Source organism: Carcharhinus amblyrhynchos, chromosome 12 (genome assembly GCF_965287045.1).
Source record: "Carcharhinus amblyrhynchos chromosome 12, sCarAmb.v2.hapA, whole genome shotgun sequence".
Lineage (NCBI taxonomy): Eukaryota > Metazoa > Chordata > Chondrichthyes > Carcharhiniformes > Carcharhinidae > Carcharhinus > Carcharhinus amblyrhynchos.
The window spans coordinates 61831577-61854113 of record NC_137335.1 but is presented as its reverse complement, the minus strand read 5'-3'; the positions used below and the strand labels follow the sequence as shown (position 1 = coordinate 61854113).

General features: G+C 43.1%; 1 protein-coding gene across 1 annotated transcript in view; it reads right to left on the bottom strand.

The window, feature by feature from the left end:
* gch2 (GTP cyclohydrolase 2) overlaps positions 1-22537 on the bottom strand; it is a 33310-nt gene extending 10773 nt beyond the window's left edge. The window contains exons 1-3 of the mRNA XM_080200628.1: positions 22219-22537; positions 10642-10751; positions 9107-9162 (exon numbers count right to left, since the gene is read on the bottom strand). Of these exons, the coding sequence (XP_080056754.1) occupies positions 9107-9162; positions 10642-10751; positions 22219-22513 (461 nt within the window). The 5' untranslated portion in view covers positions 22514-22537. The remainder of the gene's footprint in view (positions 1-9106; positions 9163-10641; positions 10752-22218) is intronic.

The following is a 22537-nucleotide window of genomic DNA, read 5'->3' as shown; positions in this document are numbered from 1 at the left end:
GTGACTCTTTGTGAACTTAAAATGTTTGAATCTTACAAGGCCCTCACGTAGCATCAGTACATTAAATGTACCTGTGCTCTCACAGGAAGTTTTTAAAGAGTTCACTTACAATCATTTTATTAAATTCTCACCAAGTTGAAAGATATATTGATAAGAAATTATTAAAGTACATATTATTTATAGGTCTAAAAGGGAAATGTTATTTCTCATTTATAGAAACAGCAACTATTAGTAAGTCAAGTCCAAAAAATGCTTAAAGGCTACGCAAATCCCAGCCCTCTGTGCTGCTCTTGTTGCTCCTGTGGGAACAGCCATAAAAGTGAGGCTAAAATATTGGAAATGTTCAGTGAATCTGGCAGCACCTATGGAGGGTGAAACAGAATCTTCCATTAGGAGTGGGATAAGTTGCTGATATAGGTATTAAGCAAGTCAAAGGGCCTGAGGGTGGAAAAAAGACAAAGAGGAAGGTCTGTGATAAATTGGAAGTAAAGAAAGATTAAATGATTTTCCAAGGCCTAAAGGACAAGTAAAGAAACAAAAAATGTTCCTACAGGAGTTATGGCTGACAGATTCATGAACTGCTGTTCAAAATCAAGAGACAAAAATCTCAAACCAAAACCAGTGTAGAGAAAAGAAAAGAAAATTGGAGGCAGAGGTTATGACCTGAAGTTGTTTGGAAGGCTATAGAGTGACTAATTGACAGATGAGGTCCTGTTTCTTAAGCTTAGTTTCAGCTGCAGGGGACCAAAGGAAATGAGGTCAGAGTGGTAGCAAGGCAGAGAAATACACTGGAAGACTGGATCTTGAGCTCATGTTTATGGATTGAATGGAAGTGTTCTTCAAAGTGGTCACCCAATCCACTATTGGTCTCCTGAATGTAGAAGAGATTGCAAAGGATGTAGATGGTTTTATTGTCATAGCAGACCTCTGTGCCCTTATAGAGGAGGTCCTAATGTCAGAAGGATTGGGTGGACACCTACTGACTAATGCTTAATGTCACCGGACAATGAATTATTCTGCATACGGATTACTCCAGGGGTTGGCTGCCAACATTCGCAGCATCTTGCAATCCGCCTGCCCACAGCTGCACCACTCAGATTTCAAATGTCCTGTATGTGAGGGTACCGGACTGTACTTGGTCCAAAATGGATACTGCCAGCAGAGCCAGAAGGCTATTACGTTCACCACACAGGAGTCACCCACGTTCAGAATGTGATAGACACATGGATGCAGTCTGTCAGGACACTGTCAGATCAGCCAGGTGTACTTGTAATTAGGAAGAAATCACACTCTTACTATGAACAGCCGGCATGTGACAACTGCAAAAGGATCCTGCAAGTGTTTGTAAGATTCTCAGTAGTTGCCATGATGCATTCATACTGAGGGATCCTCAGGTGCCCCAACTCTTCAGCCCATCATAGTGTCTGTGGATGGCTTAGGAGTGACAAAGTGTACTATAGATCACAGTGTAGAAGTCAACCCAGTGTATAAGACAACCCTACTGCTTTGATGCCAAAATGCATGTTTAGACCTACACAAGTACCTTGATTAAACCAGTTTTGAAAGTACTATCTTTAATAACTGCCAAAATGTAGTATAACTGTATGAATTTCAATCATATCATGGGAGAACATCACTGAACTTTATTGTTTCATGAAAGAAAGATCATTTGTAACTTTAGCACTTTAGTGATTAACACTGTTACCTCACAGCGCCAGGGACCCAGGTCCAACTTCAGTTGAATGTCAGTGTGGAGTTCGTACGTTCTCTCTTTGAATTTATTTCCTTTGCTGAGTACAGTTAGACAGGTGCAAAGTGATTTATTTTCTGACAACGCAAATGTCTATTACGAGGCAACAGAATAGATTGGATTTTTCAACTAAAGTATTGAAAATTTTCTCTTTCTCCCCAAAAGGATTAAAGTTTGGCTTTTTTACCTTCCCAGTGTCTCCTAATGGAGTTGACTCCAAGTATTTACTTTCCTTTCTGTTGCTTGGTCTGGCACATTTTATATTCGATGTAGAAGTCAACCTCCATTTTTGGAATGTGTCTTCAAAGCTACACTAGCTGCTGAAGAATACATGATACAGGAGCAGAATTAGGCCATTCAGCCCATTGAATCTGCTTCACCATTTGATCATGGCTGATATGTTTCTCAACCCCATTCTCCCGCCTTTTCCCCGTAAACAATAAGACATTGCTAACGGCCCTGTGACAGAATCCACCACAGAGGCTCATGAGAGATGCAACTGTTACCATCTGACAATCAAGACAACCATTGACTCGGTCACTGCTTTGCGTTACATGCTGTTCTGGTACCTTAAACATTCTGGGGACATCTTTCAAGTTTAAGGCACTGTGGTGATATGTTGCACTCAGCACAACCTGGTATTACAGAGGGGAATGGAGCTGGTGCTAGACGATGGTGCTGATCACTCATTATCCTCAGAGGAGCAGAAAGAGAAAGATGACGGTGGGTGGGCAGAGAATGCCATCCAGACATAAGAACATAAGAAATAGGAGCAGAAGTAGGCCATCTAGCCCCTCGAGCCTGCCCCGCCACTCAACAGGATCATGGCTGGTCTGTCATGGCTCAGTTCCACATTCCTGCCCTCTCCCCATAACCCTTAATCCCCTTGCCTATCAAAAACCTATCAACCCGCGTCTTAAAAATATTTAGCGAGGCAGCCTCCACCACTTCAACGGGCAGAGAATTCCAGAGATTCACCACCCTTTGAGTGAAGAAGTTCCTCCTCAACTCCGTTCTAAACCGCCCCCCCTTTATCTTGAGGCTGTGCCCTCTAGTCCTACTGTCCTTTCTGAGCGGGAAGAGCCTCTCCACCTCTATCCTATCCATCCCATTCATCATCTTATATGTCTCAATGAGATCACCCCTCATTCTTCTAAACTCTAACGAGTACAAGCCTAGTTTATTCAGCCTCTCCTCATAGTTCAACCCCCTCAACTCTGGAATCAGCCTAGTAAACCTCCTCTGCACTCCCTCCAAGGCCAAAATATCCTTGCGTAAGTGCGGCGACCAAAACTGCACACAGTACTCCAGCTGCGGCCTCACCAGTGCCCTATACAGCTGCAGCAAGACCTCCCTACTTTTATATTCAATCCCCCTCGCTATGAAGGCCAGCATCCCATTCGCCTTCCTGACCACCTGCAGGCTGGGTTTTTGCGACTCATGCACAAGGACCCCGAGGTCCCTCTGCACCGTCGCATGCTGCAGTTTTTCGCCACGTAAGTAATAGTCCTTCCTACCAAAGTGGACAACCTCACATTTGCCAACATTAAATTCCATTTGCCAGTTCCTGGCCCATTTGCCCAGCCTATCTAGATCCTTCTGCAGACTCTCCACACCCTCCGCACAATTTGCCGTTCCACCAATCTTGGTGTCATCAGCAAATTTCAACACCATACACTCGGTTTCCTCCTCCAGATCATCTATATAAATGGTAAATAGCTGAGGCCCCAGCACCGACCCCTGGGGCACTCCACTAGTCACCAACTGCCAATCCGAATAGCACCCATTAACCCCCACTCTCTGCCTCCTATTTGACAACCAATCCTCTATCCACGCTAACACCCTACCCCCAACTCCATGCCCCCTGACCTTCTGTAATAACCTCTTGTGAGGCACCTTGTCAAACGCCTTCTGAAAATCAAGAAAGACCACATCCACCGGCTCTCCTCTATCCACCGCCCTAGACACATCCTCATAGAACTCCAATAAATTTGTCAGACACGACTTCCCCTTAACTAAACCGTGCTGCGTCTGCTCTACCAAACAATTCTCCTCAAGATGCCTTGCTATTTTCTCCTTGATCACAGATTCTAACATTTTTCCTACAACAGACGTCCCTGTTACCTGTGCCCCTTGACTTGCATGCCAGGGAAACCTGCAAAGCTCTCACCAGGCAAGATCTGATACCTGGGGTAGCAGGTGCAGACTCAAGCAAAATCCCTTCCCAAGATTCAGACCTCCTTGCCTCATGTAAACCCAAGTTCCTTCTCCCACTCTGACCTATCACATTCACTGATTATTGGGAGCTGTATGGATTTCAGCTCAATTTGCAATAGGGCATCAAGAACTATGTGACACTTTGCAGATCTAACAACAGCTGTACAATGAAGTAGCAGTCATTCCTGCTGCAGCGTGTACATAGAGCATGGAAATATCTGTCAGTAAAAAGCATACGGCAAGCATCTTCACAATTGTCATATTTTCCAATGTAATACTAATCCCCTTCGTACAAACACAATGCAATGGCCCACGCACTTTAAGCAACATCAGCCTCTATTTCTACCTAATGCCAATTTCTTAATAATGCCAATCCTTTATGGTGCACTTTGATAAGAAAACTCTTTGGAAACAGCTAAAAAATTGCCAAATTTAACTATTTACAAATGATTAGAGCATTTAGTTGGTATCTTTTAGCCAGTGTTTTCCACTTAGCGACAGGGAGGCAGAATTTAACTTAGACATTGGGAGTCTCGACTACTGGCTGGAGAGCCCTGTGTCAACTCCATTGGGAAGGCCCACAGTATTAAGTAAGTGCCTAGCAGGAATTTAAGTGGTCAACCATTGGGCCCTCCTGGGGATTAAGGACCCCAGGGATGGTAATCTCACCCACAAAGAGCTGACGGCCAGTCAGAGGCTGGCAGCTCTCCACTGCAGGAAGTGCCACCAGAAGCGGCAATTGCTGCAGCCATTGTACCCATCTGAAGCCCAGGATCGATGAGGGACCTGAGACCATGGGTGAATGAAGAACAGGCATCATGGGGTGGGATCAAGGGAGGGTGGGAGATGGTGAGGTTGGGGGCAAGAGCAAGGAGCTGGCTGACAGGATGAGATGCTGAAACTCTGAAGAACACATCAGGAGTGAAATCCAAGCACCTAGCAGCATGTTGGTTATGTGTGATGAATGAATAGTCCTTCAAGGAGGCTGCTTTGTGTGTGTTCATCATTCAAAATTGTAGTGTGGCAATTCCAGTCTGCACTGGCAGCAACAAGTGCTCTGCTAAAATCTGGGTGAATGTGAGTGCTCATGGGAAGAACTATATTGTGAATGCTCAGCAATGTTTAACAGGTTGAGAGCAAATTCTTTGCGACTTCATAAAGCGCTCACTGATTATTTATCCATGATGGGTTTTATTCAGCTGAATAAAATCTTTCTCCTCAAATGTTTTCCCATCCTTTGACTTGAGCATAGCCTCTGTACCCACCACTTCATACCAGAGAAAGTGGAATTCCAAAGAAAAGGGTGTCTCAATTCTCAAGAAGGCTAACTCTCCCTTACTGCACCTCCTGTAAAAGTAACCCGCAAATCAACTTCCAAACAGGTGCTGCTCTGTATTCTTAAAGCAATCATCTCCAGACTGAGGCTGCGTCTGAAGGAATTCCTCAGTTCTTCCTTCAGATGCAGCCTCAGCCTTCAAGCTTTATGGCCATTTGATATTTCCCACCTAGTGCTGACAATAAACTCTTACCTGCCGGCACAATCTGGACCAACCGGTCGATAGGCAAACTTTACAAAGCTGGCCTTCCAAAAGGTTGCCCTCAATGTCAGAACTTGACAATAAGCTTTTTTCAGTTCACAATCAAAACTCTGACCTATATGAATTCTGCACCAATTGACCTTAATTATCTGCTTTTAGTTTCTGAAGTTTGTTGACCCGAACAAAATTGTTCACTCGGCAAAAATATGTTTGGCTTGTGATTTGTGTTGCATTGGATAACAGGCACTGAGCTTACTGTGCAACAGTTCAGTAAATAGTCTGACAGTTAAATCTGACTTTGTTTTATAGCATGGTGATGCAGTATATTCGGAGCTTCCTCTGCTCAGTTGGTGAACCCAGCTAGTTCACTGGGGGCAGATAGGAAGCAGAAGGCAAATTCTCCCCATATGGATAAAAGAGACATTAGAGAAGTCATGAGTGTTTTCACATGCTTCCTAGAAATAGGAATGACATCACTTCCCTACACTAAATTCTATTTGCCAGCTGTTTGCCCAGTCACCCAATCTATCTATATTCCATTGCAGAATCTCAATATCCTCCTCACACCCTGCCCTTCCACTTACCTTTGTATCACTGGCAAAATTGGAAACTTTACACTCTGTTCCTTCCTCCAGGTCATTAATGTAAATAGTGAGCAATTGTGGGCCAGGAACTAATGCCTGCGGCGCTCCACTAGTTACATCTTTCCACTCTGAAAAGGATCCATTTATTCCAACTTCTGTTTTCCACATGACAGCAAGTTTTCAATCCATCTTCCTCCAATTCCATGGGCTTATAATTTATGTGGCACCTTGTGAAATGCTTTTTGCAAATCTAAATACACAACATCTACAGATCTCCCTCTATCTATTCTGCCTGTTACATCCTCAAAGAATTTGAGCTGTGTGAACTACACAGATGAACCCTAAAGGGGGAAAAATACAACTTGGAGCAGAAGCCAACCCTTGGTCCAGCTTAATGGGGCAAAGAAATGCAGGGATTATCTGAGCCAAGGAAAGCAATCCTGAACTGTCCAGCCCAGCCACCTTGCCAGCACTGTGGTCTGAAGTGCCCTCTCAGGAGGTAACGGTGTCCTGCAAGAGCAGTCCAATGCTTTCACTGTGCTAGAAAGGGACACTAAGATAAACTGTGCAAGCACTGCAAGCTAGCCCCAAGGTAATCCACGATGTCATGACCGAAAACCCAGAAGACACATAGACATGCTTCTTGGGTGAAATCCAAGAGAGCAGATCTTCATATTGGAATGCTGACAGCCTGGTAAGTGGCAATTTAGCAAATTTTAAATTAGATTCAGCTGCCAGGATTACAGTCCTGTCAGGTGAGGAATCATGGCGCAAATCTGGTTTCCAACAATGAGTACTCCACGTTATGGAGCGTGAGAGACTGGCCTCAAGGCACTGATTCTCAAACCACGGAGGTATAGCAACAAACAGATCCTTGTGCTGATATACATCATCTGTAACCAGCCTTTCCCTCTCCTGAGCTGGGATGTCTGAGTGAGACCGGATCTTGCCCAGACAGATCTAAAGATTACTACTGTCATTACCCAGCCATAACATTATGGGGTGGCACTGTAGCACAGTGGTTAGCACTGCTGCTTCACTGCTCCAGGGACCTGGGTTCGATTCCTGGCTTGGGTCACTGTCTGTGTGGAGTTCGCACATTCTCCTTGTGTCTATGTGGGTTTCCTGCAGATGCTCCGGTTTCCTCCCACAGTCCAAAGATGTGTGAATTAGGTTGATTGGCCATGCTAAAACTGGCCCTTAGTGTCCTGAGATGTGTAGGTTAGAGGGATTAGTGGGCAGATAGGGAGGTAGGGCCTGGGTGGGATTGTGGTTGGTGCAGACTTGATGTGCCAAATGACCTCTTTCTGCACCGTAGAGTTACTATGATTTCTAATCAAAAACTAAAGAGTGTTAAGATTTGAATTTCATCTTCAATCTCAATCCTCACTTTTTGGAGCACTTTGTCCATTATTATTCCAGGCCCAGACATGTTCCCAATACTCCAATCAACCTACTGCCCAGAAGATTAACATTGCATCTCTGGTAGGAGTGGTACCAGAGATGGATCAGCACTCTGAGAAGACACTACCTCTAATTACATCAATGGTACATCAACCATTATGCACTCACTGCAACTTCCAGCCAGCATGTCATAACCACAAGGGATGCTGGAACTTGGTTGCAGTCTATCACCATTGACAACAAAACATAGAGGTGAGGATACCACTCAGCATTCTCCTCATCCCAGGATTACCTTTCCCCTGACTCAGAGCTTCCAAATGGTCCATGTGGAAAAGGAAAAAGAGAAAGCACTGCCAAGGAGAAGAATACCATCTTCATCCAACCCATAAAAAATGATCAAGAGGATCAGAAAACATGCATCAACATAACAGCCAGACAGGTTCAACATAAAGCAATGGGAAGAGTGAAAATGTACCCAAATGCCAGCCCAACCTCCAAGCCAACAAACAGAACCTCCCACTCTCCTGAATGAATGCTAAATGAGATGTGAAAGAGTTATTAGGCTGACAAGGGCTTGAAGTGGGGTGATGGGGTTAGGAGAATATTGTTAATTCTTGTACTGTCCCAGTAATAATGTTGGAATAGTATGGTGTTGTAAGAATAAGGCAATTGCATGAGACTTGTAACAATGCAAGACTTGAAGTAAACCAAACCCATGTGATAAAGACCTGGGAGAAGTGGGTGGTGAAGTAGAAGGGTCTTTCACATTCAGGGTTAACATGAGACTGAGTATAGTACTGCCTTCATAGTCACAAGAGCCAGACTTAAAGTCAGTCTGCTGTTGGCCAGAGACATAGTAAGACCTAGGATGGAGATAGCTCCATACCTCTACCCTTCACTGTATTGTTGTTACTGGAAATTCCTACCAAAAATTACTGGATGCTTTGCTGCATTGCCAATTTTTTTGTCCTGCCCTGCCCATAATGGGTCTGGTCAAAGGCTTGCTGCTGACGCGCTGAAGAAACTTATAAAATTCTAACAGTGTTAGACAGGATAGATTCAGAAAGAACATTCCTGATGGTGGGGAAGTCCAGAACTAGGAGTCATAGCTTGATGATAGGGGGACATTTGAGGACTGAGGTGAGGAGAAATTTTTTCACCCAGACAATTATGAATCTGTGGAATTGACTACCACAGAAAGTAGGTAAGGCCAAAACAGTGTTATTTCAAGAAGAAATTAGACTATAGCTCTTGGGGCTAAAGAGATCAAGAGATGGTGGGGGGGGGGGAGGGTGGCGAGGAGAGACGGGATCAGGATATTGATTCTGATAATCGGCCATGATCAAAATGAATGGCGGAGCAGGCTCATAGGGCCGAATGGCTGACTGCTGCTTCAATTTTCTATGTTCATCAGACTCCAAAGCCGTTAACAAGCATGTCCTGCAACCAACACCATCCCAGCACATTTTATGTTCAATAGCACCTTTCGTAATATTGACACTTCTGCATTGATGGCCATGACATGCTCGTTAACTGAACTAACTTTATATCTGTTACAAAATACCTCAACTTCTCATCAAATGTTAAAGAAAAATGTTTGCCACTTTACCCACCTTGCTAGTTTGCTCAGTCCAATTACCTTTTTATTTGGTAGGTAACCTATGTGTACCTGTAAGTGAGAAATAAACACGGTAAGAATAAAAGTAACTTTATCCTCAGCTGACCTAAAATATATTGCTGATGTGCAATAGCATTCAGTCTGTAAAAGCTTTAATATTGGATCTGTGGGAAGGATAGCAAAACATAACAACGCTGAAAGAGCTGGTGAATAGTTGCTTTTGAATGGTCAAGCACTTGTAGCCTGGGCTTCTGCTTTAATAGTCCATTACACCACTAATTCCTCTCCCCAAGGTGTTCAAATATCCAATGATCCAGTCATAGTCAAACTGCCTGCTGTGGGGGTAAGTGGGGATAAGCAGAGTCTGGGAATACATTGGCAATGGAGAGATGAGAGTCTCCTAGCTAATTGGTGACAGAATTAGATTTCACGTTGCCAGATTGCACACAACACCCACTCATGTTGACCTGGATGTCAGCAGGCGATAATCAGTGAAGATCTACATCTGTTATTTGTACTCCATAATTATGAACTCAATGAAAAAGTTAATCAGCAGATAAAGCTATAAGTTACAAAAATAATAAATCTCCACATGCACTGACACCCAACTACCTGGCAGGTTAAAACCCCACCTGAGCTCATGCAATTAGTTATGCTTGTAGTGTTCATCGACTTTGTTCTGTGGTACCACACAATAGTTTCTAATTTCCCTTCTTTATTTACACAGCAGGCTGATATTGGAATAGTGTTGCTAGTTTTGGTCACTCTACATTAAGCAGGAAGCAAACCCATGGAGGAGGTACAATGGAGTGGGGATTCTCTGAGATATATCAGTGACAGGAAAACTTGATTATGAGGGAGCAATATTCATACTGGAACTCTTTTCATTCAAGCAGGAGGAGATTCATAGAACCTTTCAAAATTATGAAGAGTTTTGTAAAGCTAAAGAAGACAAAAACTATTTCTATTTGTTGGCTAAATAACCTGCATGTATAAACTTAGGGAACGTTGGAAAATTTATTTAATTATGCAGAAGTTTGTTAGGGTATAGACTGAATGCTTCACCAGAAACAGCAGCGGAATCCTTCCAAACATGCCAATGGCTGGTAGTAAGAGTGGGAGATATTTCTGGTTAGCCACGTTTGATATGGAGTGGCATCCCTCAGGCTATAAGCCCCTGGTGATGGACTAGTGACCTGCTCTGGGAATTACTTGCTATGGAAACAGGTGAAGGTCTGCCTTAGTGCACACTAGGTGAAGGAAGGGAAGTGGAATTAGTTTCCCCTCAATCTGGTTTCCAATGTGGAGTGCCATAAGCGTAGACAAGGGTCATGGGTGGAAGAGGGAACTCACAATGTTAAAATGGCAGCATGGGCTTGTTGGGCCGAAGGGCCTGTTTCCTGTGCTGTGTTGTTCTGTGTTCTTTAAGTGGAAACTGGGGCTGTGGGTCAAATGCTTTGCTTCTGTGCTATTAAATAGTATCTTTCTCTGATCTGTGTTACACATACATACTTAATATCACATACTCACCTTGCCAAAAAATGGAACTAAATGATGCTCACAAAGTGAAAACATTTCGATATCTTTCACAATAACTATTTCATCATGGTCCTCATCATAAACAGCATCATTCAGAACATCTGAAAAGTCAGAAAGGAAGAATATTTGTACAAGACAGGTGCTGAAGCTAAATTAAAGCAAACGATTTATTCTTTACATTTATGAAATATTTTATGCTACCAATAAATTAAATCAACATTTGGACTGGCAAAATGTTACTTTGAGCAAAAAAATGCAAATCTAAAGATGTATAAATTAGAAGTAGTCAAGTCTAATAATTTTATTAAACATTTCTCAGTGCTAAATTCTTCTAAGAGGTCATACTCAGGACAAGATTAGAACCTGTGACATTAATGAACTAATAATCTGCAAGGACAGACAGTGTATGTTCGAGGCACCGAGCCAAATAGTCAAGAAATGAACTAAAGTTAAAGTTAAAATTTATTTATTAGTCACAAGTAGGCTTACATTAACACTGCAATGAAGTTTCTATGAAAATCCCCTAGTCATCACACTCTGGCGCCTGTTCTGTACATCAAGGGAAAATTTAGCGTGGCCAATGCACCTAACTAGCAAGTCTTCAGGACTGTGGGAGGAAACCAGAGCACTCAGAGGAAACCCACGCAGACATGAGGAGAACGTGCAGACTCCACACAGGCAGTGTTCCAAGCCGGGAATCGAACCCGGGTCCCTGGCGCTGTGAGGCAGCAGTGCTAACCACTGATGAACTGACTACTGACAATATTTTTCAGAGTTTCAGGAAATATGGGACACAATCCACAAGAAAATGATACTGCGTTACAAAGTCCAGACGTACCTCGTCAGCGAGCAGGTGCCTTGACAGGCTCTGGGGCTTAGACCAGGAGTTGGTTTTGCATGTGTAGTACAGCAGCTGAAGCTGCTCAGGCTGAGGACATGGGCCTCGTGTGGTTGTGCAAGAAGAGAAATGGCGCAAAAGCCCCAATCATGCAATTGGGACCGCAGCACCATTATCCAGAGAGGGGACAGGAGGGGGTCCCAAAGAATGTTTCAGACAGGGGAGGTAGCAAAGAGAAAGTGGACTGGGAGAGGTCCCAGTTCAGAAAGAGGAGCAAAGAGAGAGTCTCCATGCAAAAAAAACCCTCATTCTCTGGACCCTCATTCTTTCCCATATGATGGCAAAACCACAGCTGCCTGAAAAAATCTGCTCATCTGGTTTACAATGTCATCATAGGCCAGCATGGTGGCACAGTGGCACAGGGGTTAGCATTGCTGCTTCACAGCTCCCAGGACCCAGGTTTGATTCCTGGCTGAGGTCCCTATCTGTGTGGAGTCTGCATGTTCTCCCTGTGTCTGCGTGGGTTTCCTCTGGGAGCTCTGGTTTCCTCCCACAGTCTGAAAAACATGCTGGTTCGGTGCATTGGCCACGCTAAATTCCCCCTCAGTGTAAACATATTTGCCTCATATGGTTTGACTGATAATTGTGTGTTGTGATGTAAAAATCCTATAATGGTTGTTTTATGCAGTTGATTTAATTGCCTATTTGTATTGTAACAGCTGATACAAAAGGACTAAGTATCACTTTAAGTAGATTTGCTTATTAATCATCAAGTTAGGAATTTGCTCAAGCTTAAAGGTATTGTCGTCAAACATAAGCTGCTGAAATCATCTGTCGAGCCTACATTCAGTTTATCTGCCATAAGATGAAGCAGCGATATGTTGCACTCCCATTCAATTGTGTATTTTTTATATTAATCATACATACATTGTCAATATGCAGCCATTGTTACTTTCTGCTGGGGGTCAAATGAGTAAAACAAGTATGTATGTAGTATTATGGATGGTATAGTGACAGTGGTTAGCACTGCTGCTTCACAGTGCCGAGGACCTGAGTTTAATTCCGGCCTCGGGTCACTGTCTGTGTGTGGAGTTTGCACTTTCTCCTGTGTCTACATGAATTGCTTCCGGGTGCTCTGGTTTCCTCCCACAGTCCAAAGATGTGTGGGTTAGGTTGATTAGCCATGCTAAATTGCTCCTTAGTGTCAGGGGGATTAGCGGGGTAAATGTGGGGGGGTTACGGGAATAGGGTCTGGGTGGGATTGTGCTCAGTACAGACTCAATGGGCCGAACGGTCTCCTTCTGTACTGTAGGGATTCTATGATCATAACTGAGCAAAAAAACCATTTAGCCAACAGTTATACCGTAAATGAGAATTATTTCAAGCCATTCAACAGAGTGACAAATTCTTGATATCAGCACCTAATGCTATTGAATAAACATTAGAAAGGTTCGTTTTTGACATTCTCTGAGGTAGGAATCATTGAAAACTGTTATTTGAACTGCATAATGTCTATATGTTGGACAGGTTGTCAATGCAGATTGTAAATTAATACAAGCTCAAGACAGACTATCAATCTATTGAGATGAGGACTGAATGGTCCCTGTGAATGTAGTCTCTCCCGTAAATGCTGCAGAAATCACGTCTCTTTATTAGCCCTCCTCCTCCACACTTGGTATTAACGTCACATCGCTGTTGGGGGTTGAAACTTAGGTTAAGCAGTGCTTTAAACAGATGGACTTTCCCTTAGTCAATATTCTCATGCCTTAGACACAAAAGCACTTCCCTAGTTTGTTAATCAGTGGTCTGACACTCTTCCTGGTATGATGTGATGAGACTAATCATTCATGAGAGACAAGCTGCCATTAGTTTCAACCGTCACCAGGGAGATAAAGCATTTATGGAGGCCTAAAACAAAATGATGGCTAGGTTTCAGTTTTTATGTTTCTGACTATAGGGGCGTCATCTACAAGAGGCAAATGCTGGAAAATCAAACCTATTTAAAAAGAAACATTGACTCGTTTGAAATAAATGAACGAATGCCTCCATGAAAATAGTATTGAGGGAAATTTGATACACGTGCATAAATGACTGCTACAGAAATACCATTGACTGCCAGTTTTATGCTATTACCTAATGACAATTGTAATCACGCTCCCATCTATATCTGCTTGCTTTACAAAGACAAGAAATTTCTCCATGTATTACTCTTATTCCACATGTCTGTGTGCAAATTAACTATTCTCGTGGACAAAATCTAACACATGAAGAAATTTCCAGGTTGTTATCTCTCTTTCACTATGAACAGAGGAAGCAAAGGTGGGGATGGGGTTGGGGGAGGGCGGGGTGGGTGGGTGGCTACTGTGCCACCCTTGAGGAATTTGTAGAACCTCCTCCTTCAGTGAATTGATTAAGTGTCAGCCACCATTCAGCCCTGGTGCAGCAGGACTGCAGATGCATTGGTTGTGGAATTCTGATCATCATAACTGAGACCAGCTTTAAATGCCTGATTTATCGACTGGATTTGGATTCTACTAACTGCCTTGTTCCCAGAGCATTAGGTTGAGCCTCTGGGTTACTAGTCGCCAACATCTGTCTGAAAGATGTGCAGGTTAAGTGCATTGGCCATGCTAAATTCTCCCTCAGTGTACCCAAACAGACGGCAGAGTGTGGCAACTAGGGATTTTCACAATGAGTTAATTGCAGTGTTAATGCAAGTCTGCTTGTGACACTAATAAATAAACTTTAAACTTTAAAAATCTCCCCCTAGAGGGAACTCTGAATAATACCATAAAATGGTTTGTGAAGAAAGGTCATGTTTGACTAATTTGGTGGAATTCTTCAAGAACATTACATGTGCAGTGGACAATGGGGAACCTGTGGATGTGGTGTATCTGATTTCCAGAAGGCATTTGACAAGGTGCTGCACCAAAAACTGCCACATAAAGGTACACCGTGTTATGGGTAATGTATTAGCATAGATAGAGGATTTGTTAACTAACAGAAAGCAAAAACATGGGGATAAATGGGTGTTCTTCTGGTTGGCAATCAGTGACTAGTGGTGTGCGTCAGGAATCAGTGTTGGGACCACAGTTTTTTACGATTTACATAGATGATTTGGAGTTGGGGGCCAAGTGTAGCGTATCAAAATTTGCAGAAGACACTAAGATGTGTGGCAGCGCATAGCGTGCAGAGGATGCTGAAAGTCTGTAAAGGGATATAGATAGTCTAAGAGAGTGGGTGAGGGTCTGGCAGATGGAGTACGATGTTGGTAAATGTGAGGTCATCCATTTTGGTCGGAATAACAGCAAAATGGACTATTATTTCAATGGTAACAAATTACAGCATGCTACTATGCAAAGGGTGTCCTTGTGCAGGAATCTCAAGGAGTTGGTTTGCAAGTGCAGCAGGTAATTAAGAACGTAAATAGATTTTGACCTTCATTACTAGAGGGATGGAGTTTAAAAACAGCAAGATTATGTTGCACCTGTTTTAGGTGCAGTTGAGGCCACAACTGAAGTACTGTGTATAGTTTTGGCTTCTTACTTGAGAAAGGATATACTAGCACCGGAGGGGGTACAGAGGAAATTCACTAGGTTGATTTCGGTGTTGAGAGGGTTGGCTTTTGGGGAGAGACTGAGTAAACTGGGGCTATACTCATTGGAATTCAGAAGAATGAGGGAAGATCTTATAGGAACATATAAGATTATGAGGGGAATAGATAAGATAGAAGCAGGGAAGTGTTTCCATTGGCAGATGAAACTAGAACTAGGGGGCATAGTCTCAAAGTAAGGGGGAGGAGATTTAGGACTGAGTTGAGGAGGAACTTCACACAAAGGGTTATAAATCTGTGGAATTCCCTGCCCAGTGAAGCAATTGAGGTTATGTCATTGAATGTTTTTAAGGCAAGGATAAATAAAACTTTTAGTGGTAAAGGAATTAAGGGCAAGTGGGCGGGTAAGTGGAGCTGAGTCCACAAAAAGATCAGCCATGATCTTATTGAATGGCGGAGCAGGCTCAAGGGACTAGATGACCTACTCCTGTTCCTAGTTCTTATGTTCTCATGGGCAGAGTGTGCTTCAAGTTTGTCCATCAAAACTTTAGCAGTCTTAATACAGGTGGTGGACACAGTTCATCTGAATGTATTCCAAACTGAGACTGCAAAGGCAGTGAAAGTAGATAGCTGTCACAGTCAGAACTAGCAGCTTAGCATCAAGTGCCTGGATGCTGTACTACAGGAAGTTCAATTACCTCACCCGAGTGATCTAGATCAGTGAATGCTTCTTCAATGCTACATTCACATAAATGAATGTCAAGTCTCACATACTGCATCATTCATCATTGCTCTTATACACCTACTGAAAACCTAAACCATAACACCTTCTTCATATTCCCACAGTGGTGACCAGGGGATTTTCACAGCAACCTCATTGTAGTGTTAATGTAAGCCTACTTGTGATTAATAAATAAACTTTAAAAATAGTCATAGCTTTACTGCATCATTATATATTTCACATTGCTCCTAATCTCATACCCCACATCTCACAGCCTGCACACATTGCTGGCTATAGAACCATCTCAAACACATACCCAAATAGATCTCACCAATCTCACTGACAGATTTCCCTCTCTTTTGTAGCACAAGGCAGTGGGCAATTGGAGGCAGCAGCGGCTAACCGGCAGGAGATAGGCATCGTTGTGTACCCTAACCCTGATTGAGGAGACACCGTTTGTCATCATTGGAGTACGGTGGCCAGCGGTGATGCTGAAAGTACTGAACATACTTAATCCTCTTTCTCACAACCCACTTACCCCTTAACTGTCATGTCTTCTTATTTATAAACCGTTGATGGTCTAAGGATACATCTTTTGCTTCCCCTCACCCTCTCCCTGTAACCCCCTCCACTGTCTCTCTTCCCATGTGCCTTGCTGCTTTCAGACATCCAAGAATTACAACTTGGCCAGCTAGTGGTGGAGGAGCAATTAATAAAGTGAACAGAAAGCTTTGCTATTTTGCACAATTGATAGAGTTTAAGCCTCCTTGAGAGATCCTATATATGCTTAGCCCTGTTTGCTTCAGTCTATGCAAAGACTTAATTTACGCAAAGACTTCATTTTAAGATATTTCTGCCGATGCAACTACATCTGCTAAGCTTAAAAAAATTGACTGCTAACTTGACTACATTTTAAAACTCAGAAGGCTAAAGGTTAGCTGAAAATTGACTGCATTCCTGAAGGGTACACAATTCAGGCAAACAACAGCAGCTGCAAGAATTGTTCTTCCAGACAGAGACTGACTGGAAAAACATTTCCAAAAACAAGACAAGAATTGAAATATAGTTTGGAACTGTGTTCAGTTCGTTTTCAAGATCCTGTTCAAGCTCAATTCAGTGTGTTTAATACAGGGCCTGGCTTGCTTAGAACCCAGTTACCAAGTTTTCTTCTTCTTTTAACTGCTTCTGTCATGTTAAATTTCTTAAGTTCTGTTCAGTAAAAGAAATTCATTTTAAAACCCCATACCAGTGCTGTCCCCTCATCTGTTCACAGGAATGAATGGACCCAACACTACTGAAGATGCATTGAGTTTTAGGCAGGCTGCATCTTGCATATTTTCAATTTTGGTCATTATGAAACAGGTGAAACATGCAACCTATGATTTTCTTAAAATAAAATAGACCAGGGATGTCTGAAAATAGGCCAAACAGAATTCTGCATCAATGCTAAAACAATGACAGATATGCTACATAAGTTAGAGCATATAGAATGAGCAATCATAATATTAAAACTGAACTAGGCACTTGAAAAATTAACGTCCTCAAACTGAATACTAGAACTGAACTGGACACCTGGAAAACTAACGTCCTCATCTACAGTTACAGACAGTAGGGGGAAGTTGTGTGTGGAACCGGAAGAGATTGGAGAGGCATTGAACCATTATTTCTCTTCGGTGTTCACGCAGGACGCTATGAATGTAGCTGAGGAGGTCACTGGGGTGAAGGGGTGTAAAATAGAAAGTATTGTAGTTGATACAGAGGATGTGTTGGATATTCTAGATGGGTTGAAAATAGATAAGTCCCCTGGTCCAGACGGTATTTACCCTAGGATTCTATGGGAGGCAAGAGAGGTGATTGCAGAGCCACTGGCTCTGATCTTCAGGTCGTCGTTGGTCTCTGGTATAGTACCGGAAGATTGGAGGACAGCGAATGTTGTCCCATTGTTTAAGAAGGGGAGCAGAGACTTCCCTGGGAATTATAGACCAGTGAGTCTTACTTCTGTAGTGGGCAAGGTTTTAGAAAGAATTATTAGGGATAGGATTTATAGTTATTTGGAGAGTAATGAATTGATTAGAGATAGTCAGCATGGTTTTGTAGCGGGAAGGTCGTGCCTTACTAACCTTATTGAGTTCTTTGAGAAGGTGACCAAAGAGGTGGATAGGGGTAAGGCAGTAGATGTGGTATATATGGATTTTAGTAAGGCGTTTGATAAGGTTCACCATGGTATGCTTCTGCAGAAAATGCAGATGTATGGGATTGGTGGTAATTTAGGTACTTGGATCAGGAATTGGTTAGCAGATAGGAGACAGAGGGTGGTGGTTGATGGTAATTATTCATCATGGAGTTCGGTTACGAGTGGTGTGCCTCAGGGATCTGTTTTGGGGCCACTGCTGTTTGTTATCTTTATTAATGATCTGGATGAGGGTATAGTTGGGTGGATTAGTAAGTTTGCTGATGACACCAAAGTCGGAGGTGTGGTAGATTGTGAGGAAGGGTGTCGAAGTTTGCAGGGTGACTTGGACAGGTTGCAGAGCTGGGCCGCGAGGTGGCGGATGGAGTTTAATGCGGAGAAGTGTGAGGTAATCCATTTCGGTAGGAATAACAGATGTGTTGAGTATAGGGCTAACGGGAGGACTTTGAATAGAGTGGAGGAGCAGAGGGATCTAGGTGTATGTGTACATAGATCCCTGAAAGTTGGGAATCAAGTAGATAAGGTTGTTAAGAAGGCGTACGGTGTCTTGGCGTTTATTGGTAGGGGGATTGAATTTAGGAGTCGCAGCGTCATGTTGCAACTGTACACAACTCTGGTGCGGCCGCACTTGGAGTACTGTGTGCAGTTCTGGTCCCCACATTACAGGAAGGATGTGGAGGCTTTGGAGAGGGTGCAGAGGAGGTTTACCAGGATGTTGCCTGGTATGCAGGGGAGGTCCTATGAGGAGAGACTGAGGGATTTGGGGTTGTTTTCACTGGAAAGAAGGCGGCTAAGAGGGGATCTTATAGAAACATATAAGATGATTAGAGGTTTAGATAGGGTGGATGGTGATAGCCTGTTTCCTCGGATGGAGAAATCTAGCACGAGGGGGCATGGCTTTAAATTAAGGGGGGGTAGTTATAGGACGGATGTCAGGGGCAGGTTCTTTACCCAGAGGGTGGTGAGGGACTGGAATGCCCTGCCTGCTGCAGTTGTAAATGCGCCTAGTTTGGGGGCGTTTAAGAGATTGGTGGATAGGTTTATGGACGAAAAGGGATTGGTTTAGATTAGTGGGTCAATGTTTTTTTTTAAAATAAGACTGGTCGGCGCAACATTGTGGGCCGAAGGGCCTGTTCCGCGCTGTAATGTTCTATGTTCTATGTTCTATCTCCTGCAACTCAATACTGTCTCCTGTTAATTAAGATCAATCATCCCTGAGATAGTAACAGAGATAACAGGTAAGGAAAGATTAAAAAGGAATGCATTTTAAGGAGATATATCAAATACTCACTGTAGCCACAATATCCTATAACAATGCTTAAACAAATTACAGATATGTTACATAAGTTTAAGCATATAGAATGAGCAATCTAATATTAGGACTGAACTAGACACTTGGAAAATTAATGTCCTCACCTACCTGTCCCCTGCAACCCAACACCACTTCCTGTTAATTAAGATCAATCATTCTCATGAATCTTTTCTGCACCCTCTCTAATGCCTTCACGTGCTTCCAAAAATATGGCACCCAGAACTGGACACAATACTCCAATTGAAGCCAAACTAGTATTTTCTACAGGTTTAACATAATGTTCTTGTTTTTATTCTCTATGTGTAATGTTCTTTGCCCAACTCTCCTGCTCTTTCTCTTTACTCCTGAAATTTTTTCCACACCAAGGTCAGAATTTTCCATCTCTGGTCCCGCTGCAGTGATGAAGATTTGGCTGAGTGCCAAATTCTCTGTCCTTACTTGCAGCGGCAGAAGAGCATGAACGGCCAGAAATTTCTGGCTCAAGTATTGATCCAATACATTTTTGGAAGTAATCATACAGTTTACTTCTGCCACCCTTCAGATAATACAGACCATAACAACATACTACATAAATTTAAATTTTCCTGGCTCTTCTGCCAATTATTATGTGATCGCGAGCAACTGATCCTTCTACTTCAAAGTTTCTCTGGGTGGAATCTTACCATATTTTTTGAAGTATCAGGCTCAGACAGAAAATTGGTGTGTAACTCTCCAGTTATGCAGATCTGTTTTCATTCCAGATCTTGAGCCTCTCAGAAAAAAAAGTGAGTGGGCACTTTACACTGTCACTCTGGTTGGGTGGAGCCTGATAAAGCCAGATATACATAGACATTGTGGAGCCTCCTCATAAGTTACCATACAAAGATACACATTGGGAATGAGCAATCACACATCAAAAAACTATTTGACAAACTTTGAAGTAGAGTTCAAAGGTTCATGCAACCGAGCTGCTGACATGTTTAACTATATTGCTATCACGGAGAGCATTAGTGATTAGTAACTTGCAGACATTGAGGACAACATGGCCATGGTCATTTTGCGCACAACTGCAAATCTTGTTATGTAACAAATTGAAACAGAATTGGCAATAGCTAGCGTTCTGCAGAAAGTAAAAACTGAGTGGCCCCTGTAATAGAGAAAGAGTAATTCCATACTACAGAGTACGCAATGAACTCACATTGTTTGATGACAACTGTATTACACATGGAACTCGAGCAGTTATCCCAAGAGTACTACAGCGACATGTATCGCATGTTGCCCATGAAGGAAATCTAGGATAAAAAAGCGATCCCATGAAGGGGTCTGGAGGCCAGCAATAGATCACAGCACAGAAGTGTTCATTACAAATCGAGTAGCTTGTACACTCAGTGAAAAATCTGTTAAACACTAAGAAATGAATTGAGGTGCACGTGTTTGTTGTTTTAGATGGTTTAGTTTAAAGTAAGATTTTTTTAGATTTACAAAGGGGAAAGAGTTGGAGGCTAAAATTTTAATGCCTGCCCATGGCATACCTCCCTACAGCAGAAGTGGTGAGCTATTTAAATCTATATTCAAATCTGACACAATGTAATATTTTGCTGAGCAGGAGGGTTCACAAAATCCTGGCTCTACTGTATTCAATAGTCCAATTGTTTGGTCATTGATTATGTGTGTCTCTTAACGCTTCCTTGTTCAGTGTGCTACTAGTCAAGTCTGGGTGTGGATACAGAGAAACTGAAACCAAAATTGAGCAAGCAAATGAAAGTGCAGACATTTTAAAAGCACTAAATAAAGCATTCATATGCACAGCAACTTGTGTGATATCTCTGCGTATCTCCAAGGTATAAAACGCAACAGCTAGCACCTCCAACAATGCCATTTCCATTCATATCAATCATCATTTGGATTTGGGTATACAGTCCTTTCTCTCCGATTGTCCAAGTTTGGGACTGGCACCATGAAACACTCCCTGCCAGGAAGGAGAAAACAGTGGCTGAAGGCTAGATGTGATGGTGACAGACTGAAATGCTGTGGGATTAGAAGAGGAATGGGTGACTGACAGGAGGAAAAGGAGACACTGTCAGCATCGTGGCAACCCCATGTAAAATGAGAGAAGCTGAAATAAGAAGAAAGTGCCTCCAAAGTAGTGAGGCATTCCCTCAGCCTCAATTTCTGCCCTCTAGTTCCTGGAGTGGGATTGCAATCCGCAACATTTTGACTCATAGAATCCCTACAGTAAAGAAGGAGGCCATTCGGCCCATCAAGTCTATGCTGACCACAATCCCACCCAGGCCTTATTCCTGTGCAGCTGACACCTGGAGCTGGCACAAGAGAGGGTACAGGGCATCTCAATCTTCTTCCATTGCCCTTGGCTACCTCAGCTAAACACACACACACACACCAGGTAGCCGTGAATGTGATGGAACCAACAGTTGGGGCATCTGAATTGGCAGCAATGTCTAAGGCAATGACGAACCACCATTGTCCTTCTACCTGACCCCAGGGTGTTTACCAACATAACTATCACTGCCCACAAATAATAGATGGTGCAATACGATGGACCCACCAAATTGCCCTTTTCAATCTGCATCAAACTGGCTCCTTCAAAGCTCAACACACAGTGGGGTTAATCCAGATTTATTTGTGCACCTCAGGAAAGGGGCTTGTGGCACAGTGGTAGTGTCCCTACCTCTGGACCAGAGGGTCAAGTCCAACACCATTCATTCAGTCAGCCACGGAAACGTCCATAACACTGTTCAATAGACGGACAGTCAGCTTGGGAATCCTCCCCTCCTATTCCCCAAAAGGGGAAAGTGTGGAAATAGGCTAAAAATAAATAAATTGGGTGCCAACTCAGAACTGTTAAAACGCATTTCTCCCACGTGCTGAATGATTTGGAGTAAAAGGTTAACATTTGCTGAATAAATTGTGATTAGCAAAATGCGGCAAAGAAAAGCCAGATCTTGTAAGTTACCGAAAATGTTGTCCTGATAACCTTTGGTGAAGAACTGCATGGCTCTGGCGGCTCTCCCGGGAGTTTTGAGTAGCCCCTGTCTCTCGGGGTTCTCCCCCAGCCCTCTCAGGATGCTGCTGTAAGCTTCCTCCAGGACTGCCCGTGCATCCTCCCCGCCTCGCTTCTTCTCCTCCTTCCACTGCACCGTCGGCTCCAAAGTCAAGTCGCCGTAGCCCTCCAGACAGCTGGCCACGAACTTCTTAGCGCAGCACAGCCCGTTCATGTCTGCACTGACTATCTGCTTGGTGATTTCCATGCTGTGCTGGAAATGCTGATCAGA